General features: G+C 33.1%; 1 protein-coding gene across 8 annotated transcripts in view; it reads left to right on the top strand.

Annotated features, from left to right (window-relative positions):
* Positions 1-20,259, top strand: part of Atrnl1 (attractin like 1) — an 833,524-nt gene that overhangs the window by 224,079 nt on the left and 589,186 nt on the right. For all 8 annotated transcript variants that reach the window (XM_063244803.1, XM_063244801.1, XM_063244808.1 and 5 more), the window contains exon 19: positions 15,663-15,800. In XM_063244803.1, the coding sequence (XP_063100873.1) occupies positions 15,663-15,800 (138 nt within the window). The remainder of the gene's footprint in view (positions 1-15,662; positions 15,801-20,259) is intronic.

Below are 20,259 nucleotides of genomic sequence, written 5' to 3' on the forward strand. Positions count from 1 at the left end.
CATGTAAAGAAATTCGAAAATTAGAAATTCTATTCTATTTGGTTTTTTCCTGGTACTGTAAAGCACATCTTATATTACCGTGATATATCCATATCTATTTTTGTAGAAGTGTAACACATCATAGTTAAGTGTTGGGAATGGCCTGTATTTCAATCAACCATAAAGAAAATGTATTCAAACACAAAGTAGTACTACTCTGCTATAAAGATGGATAAATTTGGTAATGTAGGAAAGTGGGTGTATATTGTAACCATAATATTAAGTGAAATGTATCAGAAATAAGTTTAAATAATACTTAATTTCTCTTTCATGTGAAACCGAAAGCATAAATAAACAAGAAAATAAAAGATAAACAATAGCAATCAGAAGAATAGATCTTTTTGCAAAAGGGAAAGGGACTGAGAAATGGAGGGACAGTAGTACAGAGGCGAAAGGGAAATAAACAATTTAAGATGTGTCATGTAGCTGTATCGACTCCTTTAATATAATATGTATTGCAAACATGTACTAATAAAAGATTAAAATAAACAGTTGAACATCTTTAAAAGAATAAATTTAAAATTGCATTATTAAGTGAAATTTATTTAAAATAAAGGTGAAATAAACATTCAGTGAGACTTAAAAAGTATAACAAGTCATCACCAGTGGACCTGATCTATAAGAAATATTGAAGGAAGTACTTCAATTAGAAGGAAAACTTCAATATAAACCTGATCAACACAAAGGAATGAAGACTAAATTAAATGACAACATTATGAGTGAAGGCATTTTTATTAATATGTATGTATTTTAAAAGGCAACAAGGTGATTAAAGCAAAAATGAACATATTTTGGATATAAACTACATTTAGAAATAAACTGACTCTGAATAGGCAAGAGAAGTAAAAGGAATATAATTTGTTGTCACATATCTGAAGTGGTGTAATCTATCGAAAATAGAATATAATAATTTGTAAATAGTTTACATTTTGATTTATGTAGCTGTTACCATACCAATTTGTTTTTCTTTCAGTGCTCCATTTAATCCTCTTTTAGTTTTCTCTTGAAGCATAAGAGATTACCGTAAGATTAGAGGTTTAAATGGTATTCATTAATAACTTATCTGAGTGTATAACTATAAGATATAAATGGATATTATTTAAACTTCTCAATGATCAGTAAACAAATCTATAGAGAGATAAAATGAACAGTGACTGCCTAGGCTGGCCAAGGATGAGTGGAGTGTTAATAAGGAATGATTGTTCCTGGATAACGGATTTGGGGAGGATGAAATGTTTTAAAGCTCACTGTGGTGATGGTTATATACCTGTGCATAAATAGCATAACAACTTACTAAAAGTTATGGATTATAGATGTTAAGCACATCTACAAAATAACTTCATAGCAATGCTAAATTATTATTAGATTAAATAACTGTCCCCATTCATGCATTAAATTTGTATGAGATGCCATACAGTTTATTGGGTAAAACTCAATGGTTTTTAATGTATTCACTGAGTTATACGACTATCCCCACCATGAGGTTTAAAACATTTTTATCCTTCTCAAAAGAAATGCCATATCCATTAGCAACTACTCCCTATTAGCACTCTACTCACTCTTGACAACTTTGGGCAATCATGACAGTATTTCACCTTTCTATGGGTTATTCTGGACATTTCTTATAAATTGAATAACAGAACATGTATTCTTTAGTTTGTTTTTTTCCGAGCAGAACCTCAAGCATTTATTATTGGTTGATTTCTTAATAGCCATTCTTACTGCGATGAGATAGAATCTCAGTATTGTTTTAATTTGCATCTCTTGGATTACCGATGATGTTGAACATTTTTCATACATTTTATTTGTTGTTTATATTTCTTCAACTGAGATGTGTGTATTCATCCCAGCCACCCTTTTGGGGATTGGGTCTTTGAATTTAGAGGGTGTGGTTTTAAAAACTTCATTATATATTCTAGATAGAAGTCCTTTGTCTGAGTAATTATTTACTAAAATTTTTTCCCAATTTATGGTTTTCTTTTCACTCAATTGGTGATTTATTTTGATGTACCAAAAGCTTTTAAATAAAACATGAGACCTCAGTTATTGATTCCTTAAAGTATTTTTCAGGCTGTTCAGTTTTATTCATGAAGTCTCTACCTAACTTATGTCTTCAAGATTTTTACCTACTTTCTCTTCCAGTAGATTTTGTGTTTTTGCTTTAATATTTAGATCTTTGATCCATTTTAGTTTAGTACATTGTGATAGACATGGGTCTTCGGCATATAGAGATTCAGTTTTTCTAGGACCATTTCTTGAAGTGGCTGTCTTTTCCAGTGAACATGTTTGGCCCCTTTGTCAATGATAAGGTGCCTGAGTGTGTTTGCAATTGTGTTGGCATCTTCTAATCTGTTCCACTGGTCCTCGGATCTATTTTTGTTTTGCCAGTACCATGCTGATTTTATCACAGTATCTCTGTAGTGTAATTTCAAATCAGGTGTTGTAGTGCCTCCTGCCTTGCTTTTATTGACAGGATTGCCTTTGCTATTCCAGGTCTCATATGTTTCCAGATGAATTTTCAGAATGTTTTTTCTAGTTCTGTCGGATATGTTAATGGTGCTTTGATTGGGATTACATTAAATATGTTTAATAATTTTGAGAGTATGGTCATCTTCACAATGTCAGGTTTTCCCATCAATGAGCAAGGGATCTTTTTCCATTTTCTGATGTCCTCTCTGATCTCCTTTTAAGAACTACTGTAATTTGTTTACTACCTTTGTTAGATTGATTCCTAAGTAATTTCATTGTTTTAGAGCTGTTGTGAAGGATGTAGTTTCCCTAATTTCTTTTTCAGTGAGTTTTTTGTTTGTATACAGGAATACTGTTAATTTTTCAATTTTGACTTTGTATCCAGCTATGCTACTACATTTGATTATTAAATCTAGACATGTTTTAGTGGAGTTTTGGGGATCTTCCATGTAGAGTATTATATTATCTTTGAATAATGATAATTTCACTCCTTCCTTTCCTATCCTTACTCCATTTCTTTATTTCTCCTAATTACTCTGGCAAATGTTTCCAAAACTATAGTGAATAGAAGTAGTGATAGTGAACATGTTTGTCTTGTTCCGATTTTAGAGTTAAAGCATTCAATTTTTGTCCATTACTATGATGTTGGCTGTTGGTTTGTAATGGATGGATTTATCAGCTTGAAATAGAGACCCTCTATTCTGATTTTCTGTGAGATTGAAGTCTTTTTTTCCTCATTTGCATAAAGTTAGCTAAGGGTTTGTCAATTTTATTTATTCTTTCAAAGAATCATTTCTGTGATTCATTAATTATTTGTATTGTTTGCTTAGCCCCAGTTTTGTTAATTTCTGCTCAGATCTTTGTCATTTCCTCCCATCTATGGGGAAGAGGTTTTTTTTATGGTATTGTGCTGTCTCAATCTTTCTCATTGACTCCAATTATTCTTATGTTATTCTTTACTTTGTCTGGTAGCTGTTGGATTGATTTCTCATGGTCCCTGGTTATTTTTAAGGTATCTTTCTTTTCAGGATCACTAGCAGCAATTCTGTCTTTAAGATCTGAAATTCTGTCCTCTCCTTCATTTAATCTATTGAATATGCTTTCAATGGAGGTTTTAATCTCTTGGATTTGTTTGGAACTGTTTCGTGTATTCCATTTCTTTCCTATGTTGGGAATTTTTTTGTTTCCATCAGTTTTTATATTGTTTTGTGTCTTCTGTAATATCTTAGATTTTAAGCAACATTTCTTTTTATACCTCAGAGACTATTTTATCTATAACATTTCCACTTTTTTTTTCTGTTATTATCATTTCAGGAAATTCTAGTGTTTGACTTTCAATTTCCTCTCTCTCATTGAATTCCTCCAGGCTTGTCCTGGGCGGAGTAGTAGATCTGGGGTTGCATATTGCTTCTGTGTCTTGTCATTTTCTATATTCTCTTTTTCTTTTCTTTCCTTTTCTTTTCTTTCTTTTATGTTGATGCTTCCCAATTTCTTATGATATGTAGCTTTTTTTCTTTTACTAGTATAGGGGCTTCCTTCAAGGAGGGAAGTAGATACCTGTTCTTCAAGGATGTCCTCTAGATGTACTAGGTCTTTTTATCTCTTCTTATGCCCATAGCTTATGCTGTATTTTTGAGAATAAGTACCATATTAATAGTTGTTTTAAAATACTCTGATAATTTCAACTGGTGTGCAATTCTTTATTGATATAATTTGTAACTGTTTATGATTATGATTCTGAGCATGATTATTTTGGCAGTATCTCTGGATACTATGGCTTTTGCAGTTTAACATTTGATATTTTTTTTGTCTTTTTGAGACAAATCTCACTATGCAGTTTGGAATGGTCTTGAATACATTTTATAGCTGGGGCTGGTTTTAGATTAGGGTGATGACATTATGTTCACCTATGTGAATCTGAACCATTTCATGCAGGAGCATGATCATAGGTTGCATTCACTTATGTACAAGAGCCTCATGATTATCCTTCTTTATAGTTGAGTAGCTTTCCATTGTATAAAAATACCATTTCTTATCCATCCTACAGTTGATGGGCCAGTTACCCCTGTATTTTTCTGGTTCCCTGTTGCATGGAGCACTGTTCTCTCTCATTTTACTTTGAGTCTATGGATTTCCTTTTGAGTTAATGTGTTTCTTGTATACCATGTATTGATGGATCTTGATTCTTGGTATACTCTTCCCGAGTTTCTTTTTATTGGTGAATTAAGGCCATCTATGTTTTAATGGTTATTAATATTAGCACTGGCTCATCTCTGCCATGCTATCCTCCTGTGATTGGCCCCCACTTTCTCCCTCCATTTAGTTACCTGCCCTACTCAGTTGCCCTCTGCTGCTGTTCCTGAAACCGTGGTCATTTTTATCTCTCTCTAAGATATCCTTCAGTATTTTAGTTTTGCAACAAAACACCTTGTCTGGGTTTTGGGCTCCTCAAGTTCATCTTTTTATTGTCCCTTTTGCTGTCCTATGCCATTGAGTGCATGTGGCTGTAGTGTCAGTTTAGGAGGGGCTGCTCCTCTTTCCTTTTCTGTGGGGCATGTGAGGCAGCAGTATTGGCATGGGGGTATGACAGGGCATTTTGCCTCACATATGGGGCACCTGAAGCTTTGGTATTGTGGAGGATAGGGCTGAACTGAGACTCTGTCGTCTCTCATGTTGCCACAAGGATCCAGTACCAATGTATGGAAGGGAGTGGCCATTCTCCTCACCTGTGGGTTGGCCAGAGTCTCTGGTGTCATTGGGTGGGAAAAGGAGCTTAGCTTCTCTCTGGTCTCACAGGGCACCAGAGACCTCAGTTTAAATGTCAGGGGCTGAGTTGATCCTCTCCCTTCACCTGAGGGTACCCAATGAGTTTTTCATTTGCAATTGCACTGATAAGGGATTTTTCATTCTTTCTTTTGCTAAGTTTGCCTGTGGTTTTGTTGACTTTGAAGTCTATTTTTTAACCCTGCTCTTGGGTTCATTAATTGTGTGTATTTTATCAGTCTTGTTTCATTAATCATACTCTGATCTTTATAATATTCTGTCTGGTACTATGTTTGGATATGTGTTGTTATTATTTTCAGGACCTTCATGTGCATGTGCAGATTATTTACTTGAGATAATTTTATTTTTCTGGTTTGAGCCTTCACACCTCTAAACTTCCCTCTTAGGACTGCTTTTGTGATGTCCCATAGGTTCTGCTGTGTTGTATGGCCATTATCATTTTATTCTGGGGAATGTTTGGTTTCTTATTTGATTTATTCTAAGACTCATTGATTATTTAACAGTTACTTGTTTAATCTTTATCAGTTTACTTAATTTCTGTTATTTCCATTTATTACATTATTATCAGATATAATGCATGAGATTCTTTTTATTCTTTTGTGTTTATGACAAGCTTTATGAGCTAGTATATGGCCTATTTTGGAGAGAGCTCAGTATGTGATTGAAAAGGAATGTATTCAGTAGTTATTGGGTTGAACACTTTCTAAATAGGTTAAGTCTAGTAGTTCGATAGTGTAATTCTATTCTGAAATTCCTTTATTAATTTATTTTGTTTAGTTCTGTGTATTTGTAGAAGTGGAGTGATGTGTTGAAGTCCACCTTTGAGGCACAATGCCTGCCTCAAAAATGCAGTGTCATGAGTTTGATATCTGGTACCAAAACAAAACAACCAGACATATCAACTATGATTGTGTTGATGTTTATCTCAGCATTTTTGTCTACAGTAGTATCTTGATTAACAAACTTAATTTTTTTCATGATCTGTTGGTAAACTGAATGGGATGAGAGTCAAATTTCTCCATAAGGTTTCTCCAAATTTCTCCATAACGCTGATAATTGTGTTTAATTTTTTTGGTCTAATTTGGCTTGCAATCAAAATTATGGAAAGAATTAAGTTCATGAAGCAAGATACTACTGTAGTTATTTTATGAAGTTGGCTGTGTGTGAATATATGTGGAGCTGTTGGTTCACATATATTCATAGTTATTTTATCCTGTTTAGATTTTCCGTTTACCAACATATACTGACCCTCATTTTCTTTTCTAATTAGCTTTGGCTTGAAGTGTACTTTGTGTGAAAGTAGGATAGATATTCCTGCTTCCTTTTTGGCTCATGTTGTATGAAAAATAACTTACCATTTCCAGATTTTTTTTACCTGTGGACTTCTCTAAAAAAAACATGTGCTTCTTGTATTTGTTTACTGTCGGATTTTGTTTTTTGATCTGTTCTGGCAATCTGTATATCTTGATTGAGGAGTTGAGCCCTCTTTAATGTACAGAATTTATATATGTTTGGATTTGTTGAAAGTGATATTGTGTAGCAGATAGAGATTCACCACATACCACACAATGAGAGAGTCTGATCAGATTAAATTGAGTGGGATAAACAGGTAGATAAAAAGGAATCAAAGTTAAGATTACTTCACCTAGAAAGCAGAGATATTAATAAAGAATCTTCATACTAGCAACAAAGTCTTTCAACTTTGTTCTTCAACCCTCCACACAAAACCTAAACAGAAACATGGTAGATAACTGCAAAAACTTCTGACACCCACAAAGCTGATTCTCAGAGCATCAATAGGGATGAAATCAGAAACTAAATGGCTGAATTAGACAAAGTAGTAAAAAGAAAAGAAAAAAAAAGGCTGGAGATAATAGTTCAGTGGCACAATGCCTGCCTCAAAAATGCAGTGTCATGAGTTTGATATCTGGTACCAAAATAAAACAACATAAAAAGCAAAGTAAAAAGAGAAGAAACAACCAGACATATCAACAAAGTATTTTGGTGAGCTCAAAGATTACTTAACTGAAAAGATAATGTACTTATGTGTATTCCGTGGTTGGATTGAACTGTCTGTAGTTACCTATTAAAGTTTAGTAATTGAAAATTGTGGTTCAACTCTGAATGTTTGTGAATTTTTAGAAACCACAAATAAAAATCTAGCTGAGCTAACCCAAATGATACTAAGCATGAATGACCAGATTAGTAAAGATTTAGAGTTCATACAGAAGTACCAAATGTAAGTCCAGGTAATAAAAAAATTCTATTGAAAACATAGACAACCAAAGTGACCAATATGATCAGAATGTTTGAAATAGACAAGGGTGATGCAGATGATCATGTACTTAGAGACTTAAAACAACAAGAGATCATAAGAAATGGATCCACTAGTTACTGGCATATGACACAAAGAATATCCTAAATTTATTAGAATTAGAGAAAATTAGAAGACAACACAAATGGCAGAAATGATCTGCTTATACAAATTATTGAGGACAACTTTCTAAGTATGGCAAAATAGTTCAACATACAGATTGAGCCATGTAGAAAGCCAAATACCGACAAACAATGAAAAACTTTTAAATGAACTTTTTGACATCATATTCAAAATCCCAGATGTTCAACACAAGGACAAAATTTTAAAGCTTGTAGAGAAAAACAACAAAAAAATCAACTCTAAAAGTATATCTAATAGAATTACTGTAGAATTCTCAAAACGAATCTGAAAGGCTTCGAAAATTTAGAGGGACATTCTTTAAGCACTAAAAGAAAACAAATTTAAAACCAGATTAGTGTATGCTGCAAAATTATCTTTCAAGATTATTAAAAAATTAGGACCTTACATGATTAAGAGCATGTTAAGAAATTAATTATTACCAAACCAGCATTACAAAACATACTCCAGGATATCCAAGAAAGAGACAATGAAGACAGCAATGATAAAGGGTCTACTGGAATGAATACAGCAAGCAGAGTGAACAGTTAAGCAAACAAGGAATAAAGGAATCAGCAACAGGAAGCCAATGCAATCAGAGCAATCAATACCTTTGGTTAATAATTTGATGGTGATGATTGAGAGATAAAGGAAGGGACAAATCATAAAGAAAACAAGGTAAAACAGGAAAGAGATAAGATTATTGGAATTATTTTAGAACTGGACTAAAGGACTGGTGTGAGTTTGAGAGAACTCTGTGGAAGTGGAGAACTGCAGAGAAAAGGAATTGTTATCGTAGATTGAGAGAAGCTGTGAGAATGTTGGAACCTGTTAATACGTGATAGTTAGCTTATGTTTGAATCTTCTATGCACAGTTTTGGTGGGAGTTACTCTAACATGCCCATGAAAAGTTCTGTGTAGATTAAAGCACTGGTTTATTTTTATTTTCCTTTGCACATGTAGTTACTTTCTATATATATATATGCTCCATATAAAGAGAAAAAAAGAAGTTAAAGGAATAGGACAGAGAAGAAGAAAGAAAAAGGAAGAAGAGGATAAGAAAAATGAGAAATATAAACCCTCCAAACAATCCATATGGCTGTGAAAATAATATTAAAACATTATTACAGTCCTTTTTATGTTGCAGTCTGAGTTCAGGTAGTGAATCTGGGAAACTTTGATCTGTAGGAGAGCTTGGATGGACTTCTGAGCCTGCCACTGTCCCTCTTCCCTTGCCTTCCTCAGACTGTTACTATACCTACAAGTTAACTCTTCACACTCCTTTTCAATCCCCAGTGCACTGCCTGCTATACAGGCCTCTGTGATTTGTCCAGCTGCTCTCCAGTGAATCAGGGGACTTGTTGATCTGGATGTCCCTCTAAACCGACCTCCCCACTTTGGGTGCTAAGCATAACTACCTGTAGGTCTTCGCCTCTATCTTAATGTCCAGTTTATGGAGGTAATGAAGGAGGGGTGATGCAGTATGAATGGCTGAATACCAAGTTTTTGCCAATTTCTACCAAGGGACCTTCTTAATCCTCTCTCCCTTTGCTTCAAAAGACTATCCCCATAGCTGTCTCTGTAGTCCCTATCCATAAGCCTTTTGCTAAGTGTGCAAGGAATATCTTCTGGCTAGGGTATCTCCCCCCGCACCCCACCTATTTCAGATTCTCCTGCATTAAGCACCCCACCACCACCACCACCACTGGCAGATGGGATGGAGGGGCTCCATGGGGGAAACATGAGCAGTGAACCACATGTCTCATAGGCAGAAACACTTCTAGTATTTCTGGAGAAGCATGAGTCAGTTCCTATTTCAGGGCTTATTTGGTCTCTTCTCTCCCAAGATTTCTCTCTCCCATGCAGTGTCTCAGTCTGCTTGTACAGCCCTGCATCCACCATCTTATCATCACTAAGATCTGGGTTCCTGATCCCCGGTCCACATGTTCCTATCTTCAGTTTCCCCTCTATCCTGCCAGTGCCCTCTCAAAACACCTCACCAACTTTCAGTTTCTTAAATATCCTGATCTGCAAAAATCTAATTTTTTCTTTAATATTTCTTGAGAAGTGGACTTGATAGCAACGAATTCTGTCAAATTTTGTGTGTTTGGGAATGACATTGTTTCAGATTCTCTCGTCTGTAACTCTCCCTCACTTGTTCTATTTTATCTCTGTCTATCTATTACTACCTCTCTATCTCTGTATTGGATTTCACTGTATTGTACAGGCTGGCCTTAAATTCACAAGCTAAGTAATGGACATCAGCATCCCAAGCAAGTGGGGGTACAGGCATCTGTCACCATGACTGCCTTCAATTTATTTTCTAATTATAGTTTTGTTGAACAGAGAGTTCTCAGTTGAGTTTTTGAATACTCTGAAATTATCACTCTGTGAATTTTATTCTTTTAAATGAGTAATAGTTTTATTTTATGACTGAAGTAAAGACTATCCCCTTGTCTTTGACCTTCATTATTTTTATTACAATATATTTGTGTGTGAATATCTCTATCACATTTAAAATTTATCAAATTTGGGGAGTTTTAGAAATTTTTTTTCTTTAAATATTTAGCCTTAAAAAAATCTTTAGCCTTGTGTTCTGTCCTATATCTTTTTAGCATTCCCATTATGCATATGTTAATCCCACACTCTTCTAAGGCTCTGTGTACTTGTTTCCAATCTGTTTCATTCTTATTTTAGATTATATAATCTCTATTTATCTACCTTTGAACTTGATAATATTTCTTTTTGCCTGTTTAACTCTACTGTTGAATTCTTCTATTGTATTTTTAAGTGTTGTACTTTTTACTATTTTTGTACTTTTTCTTTTATTCTTTTTAATTATTTTTGTATCTGATGATATGCTTTATTTGGTGAGACATTATTATTACACCGTCCTTTACATCTTTAAATTTATTTAAAGTACTTCTATCTTTAATTAGAATATTTTTTATTATTTTCTACTCATTATTTTACTTAAGTGCTTGCATATCATTTCTTATTTTTATTATTTCTGTAATTTTTCCTGATTCTTCTTTGTGGTTTTTTTGTAATTTTTCACTGTGAGATATAACTTAGTGAATGCTTTTGCTTCCATGTCAGGTTGGTGTACCAATGCCCAGAAGTCAAATATAGTCTGCCACCTAATTGTTTAAAGAATTTTTTATTTAAATACAGCTGTTCTCACCTGTACGTTGTATATGGTTTCTTTTGCACTATAATTGCAGAAAGGAGTAACTGACAGAGACTAGACAGCTTGCAGCACCATAATACTTACTACTATCTAGTTGTTTACAGTAAAAAACAAAAACAAAACCTACTCACTGTTTTGCAGTATATTTATGTGACTTAGGTTGTTCAGATATCTAAAGGGGGCCACACGCATCTGTTTTTGTAAGTCTGTAATATTTTCTTCTTGAAGGGTAGATTTTATATTAGTGTTTGATTTTGGAATTTCTCTTTTCTATGGACAATGTGAATTTCAATCCATCACATAATACCTAGCAGAGGCTTTAAGTTACTACATGTGATTTTTCCCTTTCATACACATAATACTGTGGGATTTTGGTTGTTTTCTCTTTGGGCTTATGATGTGTGTTAGTGCCTTTTTCACACACAGTTGTTACAGTTGATGGATTCACTTTATGAACATGGTTCAATTTAACTCCTTTTCTTAAGGATGCCAGCAATTTTATCTCATAGCTTTCCTACCTTGTGAAATCTTTGCTTGCCAGAGCTTGCTTGTTTATTCCAGACCTTTTTTGTTTTGAATCTCTGCTTCATGTTGGCACCTGATAATTCTCACTTCCTTTAAAGTAGGCTATGTATTGAAAGTGTTTTGGACAGTTTTCCCTTTGATTCTGATGTATGTATTTTTGAAATTTATAGAGATTATCAAAAGTTATTTTTAAATTTTGCACATCTGCTTATGTCTTTCTGTTTATTTTATGTTTGTATAGCCATCATTGAGAAGTCATCTGGGCTGGTCTTAAAATGTAAATAAAATAGATAGCTTTTTAAAATTTTTATTCATGCTCTTTCGTTAGGCTATAATAACAGCATATTCTGGAAAAATTATTAGAAGTAAACTTACATTGACTATCAGTGAACATTCTTATTGGAAAGAGTAATAAAACATAATCATAGTCAATCTTGTCCTCATCCATGTTTGATATAATTGTTAAATGTGGGTACAACTTTTTATAACATTCTTTTTCCTTTGCCACTGATACTAAACTAGTTGTAGGCTATGAGAATGATTAGTTTTTTTGACTGTAAATTTTTCTTACAGTTAAATCTAAATTATAGCAGCTTTCTGCTTGATATATCCAATTCATTGGATGTCCTCAGATCTCAGTTTCAAATAGTTATATGGACATATAAACCAGTGATGTACTTCTTTTTTATTTACTTTAAAAAGCAAAACAGAAAAAAAGATAGAAATGATAGTGAATTTTTACAAAAAGTATATTAACACTAGTTAGTATGTTGCATATTGTTATCTTAGAAGTTGTTCAGGTTACAATATCTAGGCACAAAAAAAGGTGAAACAATCAAATAATGACAGCAGAAGCTGTTCTTTTTCAGGAACTTACAGAGATTAGTAGTATAGGTATCTTGCTTACATACATTTGTGTATTTATACCTATATACATATGTAATATTTTCCTTTCTTCATTTTCTCCTTTCTCCTATCCCAGTTCTTTCCTTTTGAATACTTTCTTTCCCTTTCATTATTACAATATCTATTGTGCATTTAGGATCTTATCATTCTTTCAGTTTTTAATCTTTATTATTTTTCTTTGTACTAGGGAGACGGTACAATATTTATAAATGTGAGTTTGATTTATTTCACTTACAAGTATGGTCTCAAGTTGATTCCATTTACCTATAAATTTACCTCAAAATAATGTTTTTTTATAGTTGAGTAATATTTCATTGTATAAAGTTACCACATCTTTTTTATCCATTGTACAGTTGTTGGGCATTTGGATTGTTTTCAAGATTTAGCTATTACAGATTGTGCTGCTCTAAACATGGGTGCACATATATCACTGTAGCATGACATTTTCAATTTTTCTGGGAAAATACCCAGAAGGGGAATAGCTGGATTGAGACTTTCAATCCTAATTTTTTGAGAAATCCATACTGTTTTCCACAATGGTTGAACTAGTCTACACTCCCACCAACAGTGGAGAAGTATTCTTTTCCCCCCACAGCCCTGCCAATATTTGTTCATTTCTTGATGGCAGCCGTTCTTTCTAGAGTGAGATGGAATCTCAGTGTTGTTTCAATTTGCTTTTCTCAAATTACCAGTGATGCAGAACATATCTTTATGTTTTTACGTGCCATTTGTATTTCTTCATCTGAGAAGTGTGTGTTCATCTCTGATGCCCACTTTTGGATTGGGTCTTTGAATTTGGGAAGCCTGATGTTTTTCAGTTCTTTATATGTTCTAAATATAAGTCCTTTATTGGAGGGACAGCTGGCTAAAATTCTTTCCCATTCTTACAATTTTCTTCTCACTGTGTTGGTGATTTCTTTCGAAGTACAAAAACTTTTAAATAAGAGATTCCATTTGTTGATTCTTTGAGGTTCAGAATGTGGTTTGTGTTTTTTTTTTTCATCAACTCTGCTTACTCCTGTATCTTCAATATTTCTATCTACTTTGTCTTCTAGTGATATACTTCTTAACTGCTCTGTGGCTATGCTTGTCTTCAAAATCTGACTCATTTAGGAAAGAAAACTTGAGTGATATTATGCCAGAGGTCTTCTTTTATATTTCAGAGACAGTATAGATTACTATTGTCTAATTTTTTGTGTAGCTATACTATACCTATGATTTTGTTATCCTTAGATAATCTCCTTATTTCAGAGTTAATCTATGAGAAGGATTTTAGTTGTGAGAGTTCAATTCAACTCTCTTATTCAAAATTTAATATACTCTCTACCAATGATTCCTTCACATGGCCAGAAATTTCATGAAATACTATATATAGAGAAATCTTAGTTTGTATCTTATACACAAACTGTGTCTTATACACAAACTGTTATAAAGTATTATAAAATAATACTTTGTATGTACTGTATACTCAAATATGTTTTTTGCTTTTACCTGAATGAATTAATTAATGGTACTGCTTAATAAATTTTCTGTGAAATAGTATCTTAACCTGTTAAGCATAATACTTAAAGACTAAGAATTTTAACAACAGCATTATTTCTTATAAAAGTAATACGAATTTGCTATTGAAATGTGATCTTAGTGAATGAAATGTGAGCATTAACCTTTTGAGAGGCATATTTGTTTCAAAAAGTAGTTGTTTTACTTAACTTATCATAAACATATCCCCTATAAATAAATTGTCTTTTAGTTGTATTATGATATAGTTTAATAACTATATCATTTTCTCATATTCATAAAGATGAAAATTACCTTAACATATTTATATAAATATTTCATGTCATTTCAGTAACTATATTTAGACAGAATTGTGTTTCTGAATATTTCTGTAAAATATAGTTATTTGGTTTTAATCTTTCTTTGTGTGTGTTTATTTACTCTTTGAAGCTAATTTATGTTGCTGACCCTATGGCATATCTATCTCATTTTCAAATCTATTGCATACAAGTGACAATTTTATATGATATTTAGTGCCTTATTTTCTTGGTCAGATTTCCTGATTATATATTTAATTCTATCACTGATTAGCTGTGGACTTTGGGTAGTTATTTAACCTAAAGTGCTTCATCTTACAAATGATAGTAAAAATAGTAGCTTCTCCACAACACTGATTTTGGTATCAGATAACTCATTTTACTTTTTGCTACTCTATCTGAGCATGTATTTATGCTCTGTAAAAATTGATGCAAAATGTACACTGACCAGTGAGAATAGATGCAGTCATAAACTGATATTGGTGGAATACTCGCTTTCCTGGACAGAGTGAGAGAGAGCTCAATGAAATGCTAGCTGCTGCCTTAGTTGTAATAATTATGATGCTTATATGGGTGATAAGGGTGATGACATCTGTCTGCACAAGCAGTTACTGAACGGCTCAGTGTTTCACAGAGTCATTATACTTTACATAGACATGAACTTTATATTTGTTTTGAAATGTTTGATTCTGCTATAATATGAATATCAAAATACATTGAATGTGATTCATGAAGACATGAAAAAGAACATATTTTAAATTTGATTCTATTTATTTCAAATTAAAATGCATTTCAGTTAAACTTCAAAATTTTCTTGTCTAAACAAGATATAGTACATGTGCAAAGTAATTTGAAAGTTCTATTTTTATTCATTTTACTATTTATTTATGTATTTATTTATTTATTCATAGTAGTACTGAGGATCAAACCCAAGACCTTTGCACTGAGCTACATTTCCGGTTCTTATTATTTTATAGTCTGAGACTTAAACTAAGTCTTTAAGTTATACAGGTAAAGTTTGAACTTGCAGTGCTCCTGGGATTACAGGCATGCACCACTATACCTAGTTAAGTTATCTTCTTGAAGTAAAGATTTTTGTCACATAATTTTTTATATTTATTAATTTTTTGTTATGTTCAAATATATTTTGACTCATAATTCTTTATCAAAACTATATAATTGTTTTATATGTAACTTAATAGCCATACCAGCCATATGAATCTTTAAGAAATGTTTTCCTGGTTAGTTGTAATTTTTTATGTTTCATGTTATCTCTCTTTCTTGCTGTTATAGAGATTAAGATAAAATTTTGGCATGCAATTTATTGATTTATTGCCTTACATTAGTAGTTTGAGATACATGAATTAGGCATTAAATAAACTTGAGAAATGCTCTTTGGACTTTGCTAGGATCCAGATTTTTATAATAAGTTATATCTTGTTAGCTATTATTGATTGCTGTTGTTATGTAGATATTTGTAATGATTTTTGCTCTTTTCTAGCTTGCCAGTGTAATGGACATAGCACTTGCATCAATAATAATGTGTGCGAACAGTGTAAAAACCTAACTACAGGGAAACAGTGTCAAGACTGCATGCCAGGTTATTATGGAGATCCAACCAATGGAGGACAGTGTACAGGTATTTCTCTTTTGCTTCAATGTATTAAAGATATTAAATGGAAATATCTTGAAATGTTGAAAATATATTGAAAGAAAATTCACAAAGAGGTAACTTTTGTGAATAATATATATATATATATATATATATATATATATATATATTGCTAAAGAAAAATGTTTCCTTTCAATTTCAGTATTTTTGGAAAGTAATATAAATTTGTTAGAGAACATGTGAAGCATAAAACTTCTGTGATATATCTGCTTTAAAATATGATTTTTTCAATTAATGCATACATATATATTACAGGAAATTCATCAAAGGCACTCAAATAGAATTACTTGTAATCTCACTGTTGAAAAATTATCACTGCTGATAGTTCACTTTGCAACAAGTAGGTCCTTGTATTGATTTCTGAAATGGACATGATTAAAGATTGTACGTATATCTCTCACACAATGTAATGTGTAGTTTTGTACAGTGCAGCAGTATATCACGGTGTTTAAGAAAATGGGTTTTAAATTAATACTGGGCTAACATTTCAAATGTTCACTGTTTCAGTGCATGACCTTTAGTAACTAACATTTTCCTCATGTGTACAGGATATATGATAGTATCTCACTGAGTTGTTTTAAAGATCAAATGAGAGTATCTGTAATATTGCCTTAGAAGTTGGTGTACATGAAAAGGGCATTATAAATACTAGTGTATAAATATTAGTGTCACACTTTTATTCATTAAGATCCACTTTCATCTGTCTTCCTCTCTACTTTACTGGTTCTTTCTTTCTTTCTTTCTTTCTTTCTTTCTCATCTTTCTTTCTTTCTCTTTTTCTCTTTCTTTTTCTTTCTCTCTTTCTCCTTCCTTTCTTCCTTCCTTTCTCTCTTTTCTCTTTCTTTCTTTCTTTCTTTCTTTCTTTCTTTCTTTCTTTCTTTCTTTCTTTCTTTCTTTCTTTTTGTATCAGGAAATAAACTCACGACCTCACACTGCACTTATGCCACTAGCTAAACCCCTGGCAGTTCTTCTCTTCTCGAAGAATATTTTATCTTCTCAATTTTCTTTTAAAGTAAAATTTTATCATAATCCTTTTTTAATCTCTAAATTTGACCCTGCCATATCAATTTGTATTGTCTTCTTTCTTTAAATGGGGATTTCAGGGGCAGGGGATATAGTTCAGTAGCCCAAGTGCCTGCCTGGCAAGTGCAAGGACATGAGTACAAAAAAATGTCGGGGGATTGCTTATATAGGATTTCATGAAGAACTCCAGCTGTTGACTATGGAAAGAGATCTTTCAGAGGGAGTAGACTGGGTCTGATCTCCATAAATTTTTAACACTAACTTGTAAAAATACGGATGTCTGGGCTATTTCCTAAAACCATTAAATCAGTATTTGATCTGAGATTATAAGGTCAATTTTGGACACTTGTTCTTTTTAGGTTTTCTGAGTGACTGTAATACTCAGGCTTGACACACAAGGTAACAACAAACTGATTCAGTCTTTGAGTCAAATTTGCTCAGGCAAACAGGTGATAGAAAGGTTATGATATGCAATGATGTGACCCAATTGAAGTCCAATGTAAATAAATTGGCTGCCATTTAGCATTTTCTATGTTTTAGGCACTGTACTTTATATTCATTACTTCATATTAACTTTTTTATTTAAAAAAAATTAAAATAAAAGATAAAAAGAGGTCAGAACAAAACAATTTAAGCAATATATTGTTTCATCACAAGACAACCTGACATAACAGTAGCTACCATACTGTCTCTTTCCTTGAAATATTTGAGTATACCTTCATACACTATAGTATCAAACATAGCAAGACAGTGTAAAACCATTCAGGAAAATGAAAGTGCTATAGGGTTTTCAGATCCAACTAACAGAAAAGAAACAATGGTTACTATATTATCTCCTTGTCATAAAAAATTTTGTTTATACTATCACATATAATAAAATCCAATAAGATACGACATGATAAAACTGATGGAGACAGAAGAACAAAACTTTACTCCACTTGGTGGAACTTCAAAACAAGATGTTATTAAATCAGCACTAGGTATTATAATGTCTTGTTTTCTTCAAAACAGCTGTTCATACCATCACAGATAATAAAATCAAACAACCCAGAATAAAACCATTCTAACTAATGAATGAAAACATTATAAGACTTCAAAGCAATATAATGGGGAATCATGATTACCACATATTTTTATATATTCTTACTATTTCTTACACTAGGGAAACTATTCAGTAATTATACATGTGAGTTTGATATATATTTCACTTATGAGTATGGTCTAAGGCTGTGTCCATTTATTTATAAATATCTCAATGTGATCATTCTTTATAGCTGAGTAGTACTCCATTGTATAAAAATACCATATCTTTTTTATCCGTTCCTCAGTTGATGGACACTTAGGTTGTTTCCAAAATCTGGCTATTACAAATTGTGCTGCTATAAACATGGGTGCACATATATCACTGTGGTATGATGTTTTCAGTTCTTCTGGGAATATGCCTAGAAGTGGAATAGCTGGGTCAAATGAGACTTCCAATCTCAGCTTTTTGAGAAATCTCCAGACTGAGATTTCCACAGTGGTTGCACCAGTCTACCTCCCACCAATAGTGCAGAAGAGTTCCTTTTCCCCCACAGCCTCTTCAGCATTTGTTGTTGGTAGTTTTCTTGATCCTGGCCATTCTTTCAGGAGTGAGATGGAATCTCAGTGTGGTTTTAAATTGCATTTCTCTAATGAGTAATGATGATGAACATTTTTTCATGTATTTTTTTACCATTTCTTCATCTGAGAATTGTGTATTCATCTCAGATGCCCATTTTTAGATTGGATCTTTGAATTTTGGGGATCTGATTTTTTAAAATTCTTTATCTCAGAAAATGGAAGGACATCCCTTGCTCATGGATAGGAAGAATAAATATTGTGAAAATGGCCATTCTCCCAAAAATATTATACAGATTCAATGCAACCCCAATAAAAATACCATCAACATACCTCATAGATCTAGAGAAATCACTCCTCAAATTCATCAGAAGAGACCTAGAATAGCAAAGACAGTTCTAAGCAGCAAAGGCAAGGCAGGAGGCATCACAATCCCTGACTTGAAGTTATACTAGAAAGCAACTGTGGTAAAATCAATGTGGTACTAGAATAAAAATAGAGCCAAAGATTAATGGAATAGATTAGAAGATACAAACACAATTACAAGTGCACTCAACCACTTTATCTTTGATAAAGGGGCCAAACAGGTTCACTGGAAGAATGACAGTCTCTTTAATAAATGGTGTTGGAAAAACTGGCTCTCCATAGGCCAAAAACTAAAACTAGACCCATGCCTATCACCATGTACTAAATTAAAATCTAAATGGATCAAAGATCTGCATTTTAAAACAGAAACACTAAATCTTTTGGGAGTCAAATTGGGTAAAAACCTTGAAGACATAGGGGTAGATAGAGAATTCATGAACAGGAATCAAACCGCATGGGAAATATTTCCCAGAATTAATAACTGGGATCACATCTTATTAAAAAGTTTCTGCGCATCAAAAGAAGTCTCCATAGTGAAAAGTAAACCCACACACTGGGAAAAAATCTTAGTGAACTGTCCCTCAGACAAAGTACTTCTGTCTAAACCATATAAAGAACTTCATATTAACTTACAACTCTATGGCAGATGTTACTTTTATCCCAGTTTTATGTGTGGAAACAAGTGCATAAAGAAATTAAGTGAAACACCTAAGATCATATGGCTAGTAAGGAAAAAAATGTTTAATTTACTCATTGAATGCCACATCCCATGCAGCCTGTGAGGTCCTGAAAGGTAGTGCTGGGAGATTAGTAAAAGAGAGGAGACACAATAAAACAGAAGCTGGGGCTGGGTGGGATGTGACCTCTCGGCTCAAGAGGCAGAAACAACCCAGAATGGTCTGCATCATTGTACACAGTAAAAAGGAGGGAAGCACACGATGGTCGAAAATGCAAGGTCTCAGTATTTTGCTTAGAACATTGACAGTGAAACATTCTTAGGGCTCACTGTGCTAGAATTAACAGAGAGGAAAACCAAGGCCAGACATCTGCTGATATGCAGCTGAGCTAGAGGTCAGCTTGTTTACACGCTCTGCCTTTGGCTTTCCATGTTCCTAAGGCTGGCTTTGCTCTAGTTCCAAGGAATTTACCAATCTCTGGCTCGGCTGCAGTTCAGTTGCTCCCTGCAATTGACTCTTCACTCACCGTAGAATTTTCATCAATATGGATAGGATTGATCCAGTAGATAATATCTAGAAGTTGAGTATGTGTCCAGTAATTATACAAGGCACAATCATTGTAGGTACACTAGAATTCACAAAATTTAGAACCCACCTACTAGAGGCATAGTGTTTTGTTATTTCATGCTTATTTAATAAAATGATGAAAGGTTTTATAACAATTTTTTTAAACCACTGAGCCAAGAATTTCACTGGAAGAA

The sequence above is a fragment of the Cavia porcellus genome, unplaced genomic scaffold (assembly GCF_034190915.1).
Source record: "Cavia porcellus strain 051 isolate PalLab524CR breed Dunkin Hartley unplaced genomic scaffold, mCavPor4.1 scaffold_2, whole genome shotgun sequence".
Lineage (NCBI taxonomy): Eukaryota > Metazoa > Chordata > Mammalia > Rodentia > Caviidae > Cavia > Cavia porcellus.